A 14852-nucleotide genomic window follows, 5' to 3' on the forward strand; every position below is an offset into this window, starting at 1 on the left:
TACCTCTTTCAAACTCTACATCAATAAAGTTAGAGCCATAACAAGTAAGGCATAAGATTCAGACATCGGAAAGAATGATAATCCATTTAGAATTCCACAACCAATCCAAGACAATGATCATTGGAGCATATCTCAAAGACTCTAACTTCAAATACCTCTATGAAATAGATAATTTTTTCTGTGATGCTATACTTAAATTCAATTATCAATTTGTATATATCAAGGACTATAGGTTAATTGGAATACATAAAGAATGTACAAAAGAATATGTAAATTGATGTAACTACATATAATTTGGATGCAAAATTTTATAAAGACAACTGAAAAGCCTCAAGAGGAGACTTAATTACTCATGAAAGAGAAGATTTTCATGAGAAACCCAATTGGGACTCAAGCAATTTTCTAAATAGAGATATTTGGTGAAAAGCTGGGGATTAGCCACCTCATAGTCAACTAGCCAAATTCAAAGTCCAAAATTATCCACGAGTCAATTAAGAACCGTCACAAAAGATAGACAGATTAACCTCACTTAAGTGTGATAAAACAAAGAAGCTATGAGACTAATGATCAAGTTACTGGAGATAAGCAAAGAGGCTACGAGACTTATGTTTAAACTCAGGATTTTTGAAGATAAGCGAATACGACGACCAATATGGGAAATGATGGGTGAAGTAAACATAACTCCGCCCTCAGGGCGGAGAAGGATACTAAGAAGCTGATTGAGCTGTAACAGGCTTAGTTAGATAATATTCCACGTTTGCTCATGACTTGAGGCCCACCTTGGGTTATGAGAGCAATGACCTGTTGTCAGGCCCATCCTTGGGGTAGGCCTAGTACGATTTAGCGCATGACTTTGTCATGAGATGGAGAATTGCATTAGAAAATCAATTGGATCTCAAAAGGATTTGGCTGGATAGGTCTAACATCCTCTAGCAAGTTCGAATTAAGTTTCGCAACGAGGTATCATGGAGATTGTACTCCCTGATAGGTTCTTAGAATTAAAACTCGCGAAAAATAGCTTGGAAAAGCACGAACCCTAACTTGGGAGCGGGGGCTAATGTTATAGGTGGATTCCAGAATCAAGGGTAAAATGATCAAATGAGAGTAATAGAAGACTGAAGAAATAGACCCAAGGACAAATTAGGCCTGGTTCCTCGGCCTCAACCGAGATTGAGCCTCTTATGTTAGCCCAATGGCCAGAGACCCAACATAGCTAGGTCTTAGGGATGAAATTGATGAACATGAGAATAAATATGGTCTAAGTGTAAGCATACACTGTCGATGAACCAATAAATCTTGAAGTATTTCGATAATTAAATCCTACACGACTTTTTGTGAATTCAATTTTTTAAAGAAATAGTTTTTTGATGCAAACCAAAGGGTAACCGATAATAAGTAATTTTGAGTTTGAATGTTGATAAAAGCAATAAATAAGAGTGTTGAACAAGGATTTTAACCAAAAGGGCAGTGTGCCTTGGGCAAGCGGTCACACCATACCCGGACAAGATAAAAAAACTTCTTATTAAAATGTTATTTTTATTAGGCTTTTGATTTTGGAAATTAAATTGTCATTATTATTATTGATATTTTATCTTTCCAAGACAAGGCTTTTTTGAGTTATTTCCTTTTTTTCTTTTTATTGATTGATTGAGTTGTCTTTTTTCTTCTCTCTCGAGGGGTTTTCATCTTATTTAAAGAAGGTAATGAGTTGTTTATTTTTTTTTTTCTGGAAATTTTTTTTTTCACGAAAATTTTTCTCTCTCCTTCAAAGAGTTCGTGGTTTTCTTCTTCCATTGTTGGAAAGAATTATTTTCTTCCTAAAATACTTTTTTCTCTTCTCTCCTCCAAAGAAGGTCTTCTTAATTTTAGTAAAACAATCTTCTCTCTTTTTCACATAGAAAGGGTTGGTTGTTTTTGTTTTCTTTTGAATAATTTCGTAGCTTCTTTTTGCGTTACTCTTTGTATGGAATTTTTGTTTTTGGATGAGCTTACCTTGTGTGGAGTTTTATCTTGACAGAAGGTTCATCTATTTAAGAGTGAGAAGTTCGTTAGGTCATACACACCTTCTTTAGAGCAAGTTTTGTTTGAGATATTATTATCTCTATAGTCTATCTGAAAAGAATTTGGTTATATTTATATGTGTGAGTTTGGTTTTTTATTTCATTTGATTTGTGTATCGGCCGGTTCTTGAAAAGTAAACATCGATTGATATCTCAAGCAAGAAAGAGATTTTATTGAACCTAAGTCTACAAGGGAGCTTGTAGATGATTCATCTTGAAGATCAACATCATCAACAAACAACTATAGATCAAGAAAAAGGGTATTCTTTTTGTTCTTTTCATTTGGTTTTTTATTTCATAGGTTTGTAACTTTGTGACTGATTATCTAGTAAATTGTTTCTTCTTCAAGCGTAGTCCCGTGGTTTTTTCTTCCAGTTATGGAGCTTTTCCACGTACAATTTTTTGTGTGTGTTAATCCTCTTCCCTTACTATCTTACATTGTGTTCAATTTATTAGTTCGATTAATTGAATTAACGTACAATTTTTTGTGTGTGTTAATCCTCTTCCCTTACTATCTTACATTGTGTTCAATTTATTAGTTCGATTAATTGAATTAGTTTATAGGACTTCTACAATTGTGAGTTAATTAATCTACCACTCTGACTCTTTGAGTTTTTAAAGTTTTTTTTTTAAATATACATGGGATAATTTTAAATGTATAAGATTTTGGTTCTAATACTTCTCCTATTCGATCTTGTGTCAAGTTCCTTTAAGAGGTTTAAGTAGCTAATGCCTAATATTTCTATGGTTGGCTGGATCTTAGATTCTTTTTGGTTCAGTTTCTTTATCCTATGGTGTCTCTTATTTGTAAGGCGACGTGACAGTCCTAATTCTAGTTCCTTTGTGACATTAGTTTATATCATGACCTTCTCAACATTAAGATTCACTAGATTGCTAAATTAAATGATCATATTAACTTAACAATATTTTTCCATAAACTCAACAAAAGAAATGCAAAAGTCAAAGAGATATGAAACATAAGCATTTCTTAAGCCATAAAACCCTAGGGTATCCACATAACTGAACCTCTTAGAGAATTTAGTTCATGACTAATGTTAAAAGTATGAAATTTGTTAAATTGAAAATCATAGCTATAAGATGATGTTCAACGGGTAAATAAAGAAAAAAGAAAATTACGAGAAAGTAAATTAAATAATGTTGGAAATGCAACTCAAAGATGCCTTGAGGCAAATCCCCACTTTCTTAGTCTTTCCCTAAGGTGATTCTTCTTGAATCCTACCTAGAGTGATCCCCTAGAGGATCTTTCGTTCTTGAGGTTACTAAAATGGTAGCAAATGAGATTAAATCATGATGAAGTCATAGATGGAGGGTGGATGCGAGGCTTCTTCTTCTTTATATAAGTCAAGGTGGTTGAGAAATGACCTAAAATCATCTCTGGAAGGTTACCATCATATTAGGTGTTGAATAACAACTTTGACCAAGAAAATAGCAACCATAATTGAATGAGTGCAAATCTAGAAAATTAGGATTTTTATGTGGTCGCATCAGGCGCATAAGCTATTGCGATCTTATCAAGACAAATTTATGCAAAATAGTAAGAAAGTCAGTTTAAAAGCTCATATAATCAGCCAAAATCACTAAAAACACACTTTAGATAATTCAAAGATATGTGATTGCTCATTTTATCTAATTTAGGACATCCCAGGTTCAAAATATCACAAAAATATCTTTTTAATATAAAAAAAAAAATACTACAATAGATGGTACATCCAATTTTTGACATCAATCAGAAATCCTAACATGCCTAGCAAGGACGTTGGATCGGTCGACCTCGGTCTTAGCCTCAACCAAGAATAAGGTCGGGGTCGAGGCTCGAAGTTTGATGAACAAGGCACGCTAAATGCACGTCTTGGCCCATTTGACTTGAGAGATAACCTAGCTTGTCTAAGATTAAAATAGTTATACCCCAATCCTAGTTGGACTATGTCACACCCCCTCCCAGATTACCCTTTTTAACGATAGTAGTTACCAACCCTTTTGTGGCACTTACTGTCTAACTAACATCCTTAACCTGCTTAAATCTCTGGAATACATATATAACATTCACCAAACTAAGGAAACTTTAAAAATAACCTTAAAAACTAGATCTCCCAGCTTTCGATCTGGCAACCGATCTCACTTAATTTACTAAGTCATTTTCCAAAACAAGCTCTGAAGTTCCTCTCCCTTTTATACTTCCTTCCGCCTCCCCTGTTCAATGGTCAAACTGCCACCTCATCCAGCACTTAGTGCTTCCGGCCAATTCCCATTATTGAGTTTCTTCAATTAATTTGTTTTTCCTTCCCTTCCTTCATAACCCACGTTAGGCCTTCGCCTCATAATATAAATTTAGCGTGCATCGCATACTCCATCGTCTAACGCCCAGCGCCCAGCGTCTATCGTCTAGCATTTGTCGTGCAGCTCATCGTCTAGCGCTAATGTTGATCGTGTAGTGCCACTTACGCTATCGTCCAATGCGTAGTGCCATCGTTTAACGCGATCATTCGCATCGTCTAGCACATCGTTCAGCTCCGTGCAATTACTACGTGACCGCCTACCGCATTGCTTAGTTCTCTGTACATTTACTACACGATCACCCAGCGCCCGCCTACACGATCGCCTACCTCATCGTGTAGTGTCGTTCATTTACTAGACGATCGCTTACCCAATCGTATGCCACCGCTTATCTGCTACACGATCGTCCAGCACTTTTGCTCGTATACACTTGAGGTTGTTGCAAGCCTTATCAACGCATCATGCCTTTCAACCCATGCGTTCATCCTTAGTACCAACGCATAGTTTACCTTTGCCTTCAACACTTAACCTCTACAAGCCTTGGTTGCTACACACACAACCCCATGCGTTCACACTTCTCCATCAACGCATGCCAACACTTTGCTTCCATACTTAACAAATTTTCACTTGTTATATTATCTAAAACTCACCCTTGACTAAGTATTTCTAACACTTAGAATTTTCTTCCTCCATCGGCCTACCTTCTTTACTTCCTTTCATAATTTTACTAAGATAAACTCTAGACCAAATCTCCTATAAATACATCATTATAACTCCACATGAGGTAACTTAAACTTTTGACTTCTTTATTTCTATAATTCTCTTGTTGATTTAGGCATCAAAGCTTTTTTTCTTTATTTTGCAGGTTCTCTCTTCTAAAAAAAATTACAAATTTATCATATGGTGCATTTTTTCTTGACCTAAATTTGGCATCAACATAAAGGATAATGATCAATGGCCCATATATCATTCAAAACTTTAATCAATGGGAAATTTAAATGAGATTACATATTTAAACTTAAAAAAAAAAAAAACAAACTCAAATATAATGGGAGATTTCAAATTTAAAATAAGAAATATGAAAATTTAATCAATAGAAAATTTAAATGAGATTACACATTTAAACTTAAAAAACCAACAAACTCAAATCTAATGGGAGATTTCAAATTTAAAATAAGAAATTTGAAGTACATCTTCCAAAAAGGGGGAGATTTATGTGTGTAACATGGTAAGGGCAAATATGGAAATACGGTGTATAATGTGAGGCAATATAAAAATCGGTGTAATTCTTGTCCACGTGCATCTCACATTTGGTCATATGTGTTTTTTTTTTTTTTTTTCTTTCCTAACTTCCGAAATCGGTCTATTATTTTTGCTATTTAGAGGTACCAATCATCGTTTTGAAGAGGTTAGAGAATTTAGATAAGCTTCTAAAATTGAAGTCTCTCTAAATATTTAAGCTTCTAATTTTTTTTTTTTTGTTGACAATACAAAAGTTGCAATGTTTCATGATTAAATATTATTATTATATTAAAGCTCAATTGCTTACTCTTTTACAAAAGTTTCATGAAAACGTTGAATCTTTCTTCATGAATTTGCTTAATGTATAAACGAGTTTTGAAAAATCTAACCGTTATCTTGAATATAATGATTGTCAAGAATGTTTAAAAAATAAATTGATTTAATAATTACATTGTTTTTCTGTTATGATTTTTGTAACAAACTTCGACATGTTGCTTTATGTGTACGTGTATATATAGGTGTTAAGTATTCCATCAGTTCAATAAAGAACGAAGGAATTATCTCTTTTACGAAATTCTGGTTTAATATGGTATCATTGTTTTCCATGGATTTTTTCGGCCTTTGATGACAGTTTCAACAGAGATTATGATTTTCGTTCTGCCTGAACTGATAACAATTTTATCGTTGTCTTCGTCTCATACTCTAGTTTCTGTCTAGGGCGATTGCAATGTTCCATTTTTTTTTCAGTTCTTAATGTCGTCATCGCACGTCCAAAGTAGCTCCCAAAGAAGGAAAAGACGCTGAAATCATAGAGAGAAGGAACTAGGTATTCAATTTTTTTTTGGAGTTCTATAATAGAAATTGTCTAACCTAGACAAGAAATTAGGACCATAAATTTTTTAGCCAAAATTGATCAATTTATTTGGCATCCTAGTCAAGTAAGTGAAAGCCTAGTCATAAAAAATATATGCCACCTCAATCTTCTATTAAAGAGTTAATACTTAATAAATCCTAATAGGAAGGACCATTTTGTATTATTTAAAACTTTATGTATCTTATTGACAAAGAGACCGCATAGCGCAGTGGATTAGCGCGTTTGACTTCGGATCAAAAGGTCGTGGGTTCGACTCCCACTGTGGTCGTTTTTAAAAATTTTTGCTTTTGTTAAAATTATGATATTTTAAAAATTGAATATTGAATACTTTGTTTTTAAGTAATAACTGACCTCGTAGTACAGTGGATTAGCGACTTTGACTTCGGATCAAAGGGTCGTGGGTCGATGATTACCGTTTTAAAAAAGAAAGAATTAAAATCTATAATTGTATATATGTTTTTTTTTATTTTAAAACATTCCATAAATTAAGTGGCACTTCTTAACGAATTTTTCAAATGTTAACATTCTTCAAAAGGTGTAATATAAAATTAATGGAGTTAAAGGTTCTGAAATGAAAACTTCTTGCAAATCAGATTTAAAAAATTAATATCTTTTAATTATATATACAACCAAAGAACTAACACAGTCAAATAGCTAAGGCAGTCTCAATTTATGTCTTTTATATAAATACATAGTTTAACATGTAAGAATACACATTCAAATGTGTTATTGATGATATAATATTTGATTAATTAACATCTTTTCCAAAAAGTTTAACTCAATTGGTATTTGAATGTATTGTTGTGAGATCTGTAGTTTAAATTTCCTATTCCATTTTTATTAAAAATGGGTTAGTTATAAAATGGAAAAAAAAACCCCAACTCACGATTTGAAACAAAAAATGTAAAAAATGTATGGATAATACACTGTTGATACACTCGATACACCTGATACATATTTAACATACACTTGATACACATTTGATACATCTCACACCTATACATTTGATATACTTAGTACTCCTTGATACACTATTCATTTACATTTGATACAATTGAATTAAAGTGATACACCTAGAATTTAAAAAAAAAAAAAAAAAAAAAATACTCGAACTTCTTCTTCGGAAGCAATAGTCCCTCCCCCTTCCCCCAAAATCTCTCTTCGGTCGCTAACTTCTCTCTCTATCAATTAATTGTTTAGGGACTTATATAATAAAAAATAATTAGAAATTCATAATTACTAAACCAAGAAACTTTTAGGGGATTGTATATTTACCATATTTGCAAAATTTGAAAAGTGAAAGTCACAATTGCTAAATTCTAAACTTAATTTATTACCCAATACAATTTCCCAAAAAGAAAAAGAAAAAAAATATATAATTCTAAAAAGTGTTGTTTTCTTAAATTACAATTTATTTTTTAGTTCAACAATTCAAAAGTGTGAGAGTGAGAATTCCAATTGTTCAATTGTGGAATTTATATTAAAAAAAAAATAGCTCTGGTTTTAATTTAATTTTGTAAAAGTAATAGAGATGAGGCAGAATCTCATTCCCCATCTAAAAGCACATATAGCATTTGAGAATAAAGCAAGATCAAGAGACATGTCTTACTACCATTCAAAGTGAAATCTTTGAATTTCCAAAGTCATTCAAAACTCAAAAGTTTATAGGACAATACAATATAATATAATTCCATCTCAAATGCCAAACTTTCCTGGACTTGTTTAAGAAACTGTCTTCAAACACAATTCTTTTTTTTTATTCAAGTCAACAAAAGCCTTTGAGATACAGCAGCAAAATGATCTCCAGGATTAATAAAGTTGGATCAAAATCTTCAATGAACAAGCAAAAACAGATATAATACCATATCTATATTCTGCCCAAAGGAGGGAGGAACCAAAAACTCTCATCTTTCTAGTCAAGACACCAACACCATGAAAGCAGAAAATCGAAAAAAACTGTTAACTCAGCGATCATCCATGGCTGCAGACTGATTTACACAGACAGCTCTTAGTAAACAGATGATCCTCCTCTTCCCGTCGTGCCATCTCACTGAACACGACCAGTGGGAGGGTGTGAAAAGAGACTATAACTCACTGTCATAAAGCAAAAGGGAGACCCATGATGAAGAGGTCTTCATGGTAGCTTGATGCTGCAGAGCTTTCACTATCATCTTTGGAAGTTTTGTTGATTTTATCTTCTCCAAAAATCTCCTGAGAGCTACACTGTGAACTGCAAAAAACTTTGCCATCCCTGATATAATAAGAAGACAATCACATAATCAAGATAAAGTTTGGAGTGTTGGAGTTCATAAGTTACAAAAATGGTTACAAATCAAACAAACCTGCATAAATAAATATCATGCTCTTCTTTCAAAACTTTCTTGCATGAGTAACAGATTCGCAAATTTGCATCCACTACTCCGCAACCAAAACCTTCTGCCAGAGATGATTCGATCCCAGGCTCTTCCATTGTACTGGAATCGATATTTTCATCTGTGTGACACTCCAAAATACAGTCACCAAAAATGTGTGTTGTCTTTGGGTTTGGACCATGAGAAATTATGCAGGTATAGTCCTCGGAAAGTTCTATTTCTCGAGCGGTAAGAGAGCCTACATATGCAGTACTTGGGCCAATAGTTATAGGCAAGGAACAGGATTTGATTGGCAATGAATTTTCCCTTTGAGGGCTATTGTTAATCATTGGAAAGATGGTGTTGCTACTTTTCAATGGAAAATTTTCAGCACTTGGATCAGAATTTTGAGTCAAGTCGATACCAGAGGAGGAAAAGCTGCCAGCATTTGACAAAAATGATGCATTATTTTCAAAGGGTTCAGATTCTAAAGCAGAAAATTCTCCATTGCCACAGACACTATCTATGGCTTCAGAATTGGAGCTTGGAATTTTGGCTTTGGAGAGTGACGAGATTGTATAATTACTTGGCAAAGAATAAGATTTCAAAGAAGAACCCAAAGATTTGATATAATGGTTCGAGGATTTAGAGATCTTAGTTTTAATTTGTGGTCCAAATATTACATTCTTCCTCCGGTTTGAGTCCCGAGCTTCACTGGCCGTTTCACAGTCATCTACAACAATAGAATTTATGATGCCAAGACCTACTTCACCAGAAACAAACTTATTTTGACGACCACTTTCAGTTTCAGGTGATGATATGGATTTAAAACCGAAAGGGTTGCTTAGATTGGAAAAAAGCCTGAAATCCAAAGGCGAAGTAGGACTTCTAAGCGAATCACTGTCCACCGAACCTTTCGACCCCAACCCGGCAAAAAATCCAGGAATGCTGAACAATGAACTGCTTATATGTTTGCCCAATGAGCCAGCTTGTAAGTAGGAGTCTGAATCAGAATTGGCCATCGAACGACCATCAAATGCTCTCTCTTTCTACAGGAACTACTACTCTTTCTTAGCCTTATCCAGAACCATTACTATTTCTCTCTAAAACAACAACCAGGATCTGCTCACTCCATCAAGTAACTGCCACAAAGCAATACAAATTACAATTTTCTTGGAGCATCAAGGATTAAAATGAGAAATATCTAGAACAAAAATGAAGGGAAGTCTATATTGGTCATTAAAATCAAAACAATCTGAAAGAACGTTTTCAAATCTGATTTCATTTTACATTTTCAAACAATATACTCGGACTTTACATCAAAAGTCTATTTTGGTCTTTGCCTAACATATCCCAATCATACATTCAACAAAAATCTGATGTGGTACCACATAAAACTTATATTTTAAACCACATATATCATAAATGGTAGCAGTAAATCTGGAAATAGAAGCCAAAACTGGAAATAGAAGCCAAAGAATTTAACAAAATTAGATTTCCTAAAGTATAGATTTTTATGGAAGTCAAGGAACAAAGCAAGATTAACCAGAACATTTAAGTAAGAACTACAATCAAACTCAAAAAAGTATTTAGTACATTCCGTTGAAGAGTTTTGTCAATTCGCAGCATAAAACGGAGAGTTTTGTTGATTTAATTCCATTAAAGATTCAAATTTCTGCAGAAATCCCTAATTATCCGGGCGGTTTTGGCTTTCCAAAAACGAACCACAAATTATTCGCAAAGAAGCAAATATTAAAAAAATTTCCCAAAATGATCAATAATCGGAAAATCGAAATAAAATAGCACAAGATTTCAAAGCACATATAGTAAACTAATACACACAAAAAAAACAAGCTTCAAATCAGCATTCGGAAATCCCAACTCCAGATAAACAACGGAATTCCAAAACTAGATCATCATAATCCAAATTAAGAACCCAAAAAAAAAGAAAAAAAAAACTATTTAACATTTCTTCATCGGAACAGTTTCAAAAAACTAAATAGTTTTTTTTTCTTTTTTTTTGGGTTCTTAATTTGGATTATGATGATCTAGTTTTGGAATTCCGTTGTTTATCTGGAGTTGGGATTTCCGAATGCTGATTTGAAGCTTGTTTTTTTTGTGTGTATTAGTTTACTATATGTGCTTTGAAATCTTGTGCTATTTTATTTCGATTTTCCGATTATTGATCATTTTGGGAATTTTTTTTAATATTTGCTTCTTTGCGAATAATTTGTGGTTCGTTTTTGGAAAGCCAAAACCGCCCGGATAATTAGGGATTTCTGCAGAAATTTGAATCTTTAATGGAATTAAATCAACAAAACTCTCCGTTTTATGCTGCGAATTGACAAAACTCTTCAACGGAATGTACTAAATACTTTTTTGAGTTTGATTGTAGTTCTTACTTAAATGTTCTGGTTAATCTTGCTTTGTGCCTTGACTTCCATAAAAATCTATTTTTGTTAAATTCTTTGGCTTCTATTTCCAGATTTACTGCTACCATTTATGATATATGTGGTTTAAAATATAAGTTTTATGTGGTACCACATCAGATTTTTGTTGAATGTATGATTGGGATATGTTAGGCAAAGACCAAAATAGACTTTTGATGTAAAGTCCGAGTATATTGTTTGAAAATGTAAAATGAAATCAGATTTGAAAACGTTCTTTCAGATTGTTTTGATTTTAATGACCAATATAGACTTCCCTTCATTTTTGTTCTAGATATTTCTCATTTTAATCCTTGATGCTCCAAGAAAATTGTAATTTGTATTGCTTTGTGGCAGTTACTTGATGGAGTGAGCAGATCCTGGTTGTTGTTTTAGAGAGAAATAGTAATGGTTCTGGATAAGGCTAAGAAAGAGTAGTAGTTCCTGTAGAAAGAGAGAGCATTTGATGGTCGTTCGATGGCCAATTCTGATTCAGACTCCTACTTACAAGCTGGCTCATTGGGCAAACATATAAGCAGTTCATTGTTCAGCATTCCTGGATTTTTTGCCGGGTTGGGGTCGAAAGGTTCGGTGGACAGTGATTCGCTTAGAAGTCCTACTTCGCCTTTGGATTTCAGGCTTTTTTCCAATCTAAGCAACCCTTTCGGTTTTAAATCCATATCATCACCTGAAACTGAAAGTGGTCGTCAAAATAAGTTTGTTTCTGGTGAAGTAGGTCTTGGCATCATAAATTCTATTGTTGTAGATGACTGTGAAACGGCCAGTGAAGCTCGGGACTCAAACCGGAGGAAGAATGTAATATTTGGACCACAAATTAAAACTAAGATCTCTAAATCCTCGAACCATTATATCAAATCTTTGGGTTCTTCTTTGAAATCTTATTCTTTGCCAAGTAATTATACAATCTCGTCACTCTCCAAAGCCAAAATTCCAAGCTCCAATTCTGAAGCCATAGATAGTGTCTGTGGCAATGGAGAATTTTCTGCTTTAGAATCTGAACCCTTTGAAAATAATGCATCATTTTTGTCAAATGCTGGCAGCTTTTCCTCCTCTGGTATCGACTTGACTCAAAATTCTGATCCAAGTGCTGAAAATTTTCCATTGAAAAGTAGCAACACCATCTTTCCAATGATTAACAATAGCCCTCAAAGGGAAAATTCATTGCCAATCAAATCCTGTTCCTTGCCTATAACTATTGGCCCAAGTACTGCATATGTAGGCTCTCTTACCGCTCGAGAAATAGAACTTTCCGAGGACTATACCTGCATAATTTCTCATGGTCCAAACCCAAAGACAACACACATTTTTGGTGACTGTATTTTGGAGTGTCACACAGATGAAAATATCGATTCCAGTACAATGGAAGAGCCTGGGATCGAATCATCTCTGGCAGAAGGTTTTGGTTGCGGAGTAGTGGATGCAAATTTGCGAATCTGTTACTCATGCAAGAAAGTTTTGAAAGAAGAGCATGATATTTATTTATGCAGGTTTGTTTGATTTGTAACCATTTTTGTAACTTATGAACTCCAACACTCCAAACTTTATCTTGATTATGTGATTGTCTTCTTATTATATCAGGGATGGCAAAGTTTTTTGCAGTTCACAGTGTAGCTCTCAGGAGATTTTTGGAGAAGATAAAATCAACAAAACTTCCAAAGATGATAGTGAAAGCTCTGCAGCATCAAGCTACCATGAAGACCTCTTCATCATGGGTCTCCCTTTTGCTTTATGACAGTGAGTTATAGTCTCTTTTCACACCCTCCCACTGGTCGTGTTCAGTGAGATGGCACGACGGGAAGAGGAGGATCATCTGTTTACTAAGAGCTGTCTGTGTAAATCAGTCTGCAGCCATGGATGATCGCTGAGTTAACAGTTTTTTTCGATTTTCTGCTTTCATGGTGTTGGTGTCTTGACTAGAAAGATGAGAGTTTTTGGTTCCTCCCTCCTTTGGGCAGAATATAGATATGGTATTATATCTGTTTTTGCTTGTTCATTGAAGATTTTGATCCAACTTTATTAATCCTGGAGATCATTTTGCTGCTGTATCTCAAAGGCTTTTGTTGACTTGAATAAAAAAAAAGAATTGTGTTTGAAGACAGTTTCTTAAACAAGTCCAGGAAAGTTTGGCATTTGAGATGGAATTATATTATATTGTATTGTCCTATAAACTTTTGAGTTTTGAATGACTTTGGAAATTCAAAGATTTCACTTTGAATGGTAGTAAGACATGTCTCTTGATCTTGCTTTATTCTCAAATGCTATATGTGCTTTTAGATGGGGAATGAGATTCTGCCTCATCTCTATTACTTTTACAAAATTAAATTAAAACCAGAGCTATTTTTTTTTTAATATAAATTCCACAATTGAACAATTGGAATTCTCACTCTCACACTTTTGAATTGTTGAACTAAAAAATAAATTGTAATTTAAGAAAACAACACTTTTTAGAATTATATAATTTTTTTCTTTTTCTTTTTGGGAAATTGTATTGGGTAATAAATTAAGTTTAGAATTTAGCAATTGTGACTTTCACTTTTCAAATTTTGCAAATATGGTAAATATACAATCCCCTAAAAGTTTCTTGGTTTAGTAATTAATTCAAATTAGTATGGGAGTGTTTTAGTAATTATGAATTTCTAATTATTTTTTATTATATAAGTCCCTAAACAATTAATTGATAGAGAGAGAAGTTAGCGACCGAAGAGAGATTTTGGGGGAAGGGGGAGGGACTATTGCTTCCGAAGAAGAAGTTCGAGTATTTTTTTTTTTTTTTTTTTTTAAATTCTAGGTGTATCACTTTAATTCAATTGTATCAAATGTAAATGAATAGTGTATCAAGGAGTACTAAGTATATCAAATGTATAGGTGTGAGATGTATCAAATGTGTATCAAGTGTATGTTAAATATGTATCAGGTGTATCGAGTGTATCAACAGTGTATTATCCATACATTTTTTACATTTTTTGTTTCAAATCGTGAGTTGGGGTTTTTTTTTCCATTTTATAACTAACCCATTTTTAATAAAAATGGAATAGGAAATTTAAACTACAGATCTCACAACAATACATTCAAATACCAATTGAGTTAAACTTTTTGGAAAAGATGTTAATTAATCAAATATTATATCATCAATAACACATTTGAATGTGTATTCTTACATGTTAAACTATGTATTTATATAAAAGACATAAATTGAGACTGCCTTAGCTATTTGACTGTGTTAGTTCTTTGGTTGTATATATAATTAAAAGATATTAATTTTTTAAATCTGATTTGCAAGAAGTTTTCATTTCAGAACCTTTAACTCCATTAATTTTATATTACACCTTTTGAAGAATGTTAACATTTGAAAAATTCGTTAAGAAGTGCCACTTAATTTATGGAATGTTTTAAAATAAAAAAAAACATATATACAATTATAGATTTTAATTCTTTCTTTTTTAAAACGGTAATCATCGACCCACGACCCTTTGATCCGAAGTCAAAGTCGCTAATCCACTGTACTACGAGGTCAGTTATTACTTAAAAACAAAGTATTCAATATTCAATTTTTAAAATATCATAATTTTAACAAAAGCAAAAA

The 14852-nt window shown here is 33.2% G+C and overlaps 2 protein-coding genes and 1 non-coding gene across 3 annotated transcripts; 2 read left to right on the forward strand and 1 right to left on the reverse strand.

The window, feature by feature from the left end:
* Positions 1–6665: 6665 nt before the first annotated feature.
* Positions 6666–6739, forward strand: TRNAR-UCG (transfer RNA arginine (anticodon UCG)). Its single transcript has one exon. It is a non-coding gene; the product is annotated as a tRNA-Arg (tRNA).
* A 1337-nt stretch (positions 6740–8076) lies between these two features.
* On the reverse strand, positions 8077–10000 carry LOC150030555 (FCS-Like Zinc finger 10-like). Its single transcript, XM_090309523.1, has 2 exons — positions 8814–10000; positions 8077–8722 (listed from the first exon to the last, which is right to left on the reverse strand). The coding sequence occupies exons 1-2, from the start codon at positions 9842–9844 to the stop codon at positions 8569–8571; spliced, it is 1185 nt and encodes a 394-aa protein (XP_090165649.1). The 5' UTR covers positions 9845–10000; the 3' UTR covers positions 8077–8568.
* Positions 10001–10828: 828 nt separating this feature from the next.
* On the forward strand, positions 10829–13493 carry LOC150030556 (FCS-Like Zinc finger 10-like). Its single transcript, XM_090309520.1, has 2 exons — positions 10829–12756; positions 12848–13493. Exons 1-2 carry the CDS (start codon positions 11726–11728, stop codon positions 12999–13001), a joined length of 1185 nt encoding a protein of 394 aa, XP_090165646.1. The 5' UTR covers positions 10829–11725; the 3' UTR covers positions 13002–13493.
* The last annotated feature ends 1359 nt before the right edge of the window (positions 13494–14852 follow it).

Source organism: Benincasa hispida, unplaced genomic scaffold (genome assembly GCF_027475165.1).
Source record: "Benincasa hispida cultivar pf3 unplaced genomic scaffold, pf3_genome.v1.1 HicScf1848, whole genome shotgun sequence".
NCBI classification, from domain to species: domain Eukaryota; kingdom Viridiplantae; phylum Streptophyta; class Magnoliopsida; order Cucurbitales; family Cucurbitaceae; genus Benincasa; species Benincasa hispida.

What these genes read in the sequence shown, in the direction of transcription:
- LOC150030555 (XM_090309523.1), bottom strand. Translation starts at nt 9,844, where the DNA reads ATGGCCAATTCTGATTCAGACTCCTACTTACAAGCTGGCTCATTGGGC. An exon ending in CATGATATTTATTTATGCAG is followed by an intron (nt 8,723 to 8,813) that starts GTTTGTTTGATT and finishes TTATTATATCAG; the next exon opens with GGATGGCAAAGTTTTTTGCA.
- LOC150030556 (XM_090309520.1), top strand. Translation starts at nt 11,726, where the DNA reads ATGGCCAATTCTGATTCAGACTCCTACTTACAAGCTGGCTCATTGGGC. An exon ending in CATGATATTTATTTATGCAG is followed by an intron (nt 12,757 to 12,847) that starts GTTTGTTTGATT and finishes TTATTATATCAG; the next exon opens with GGATGGCAAAGTTTTTTGCA.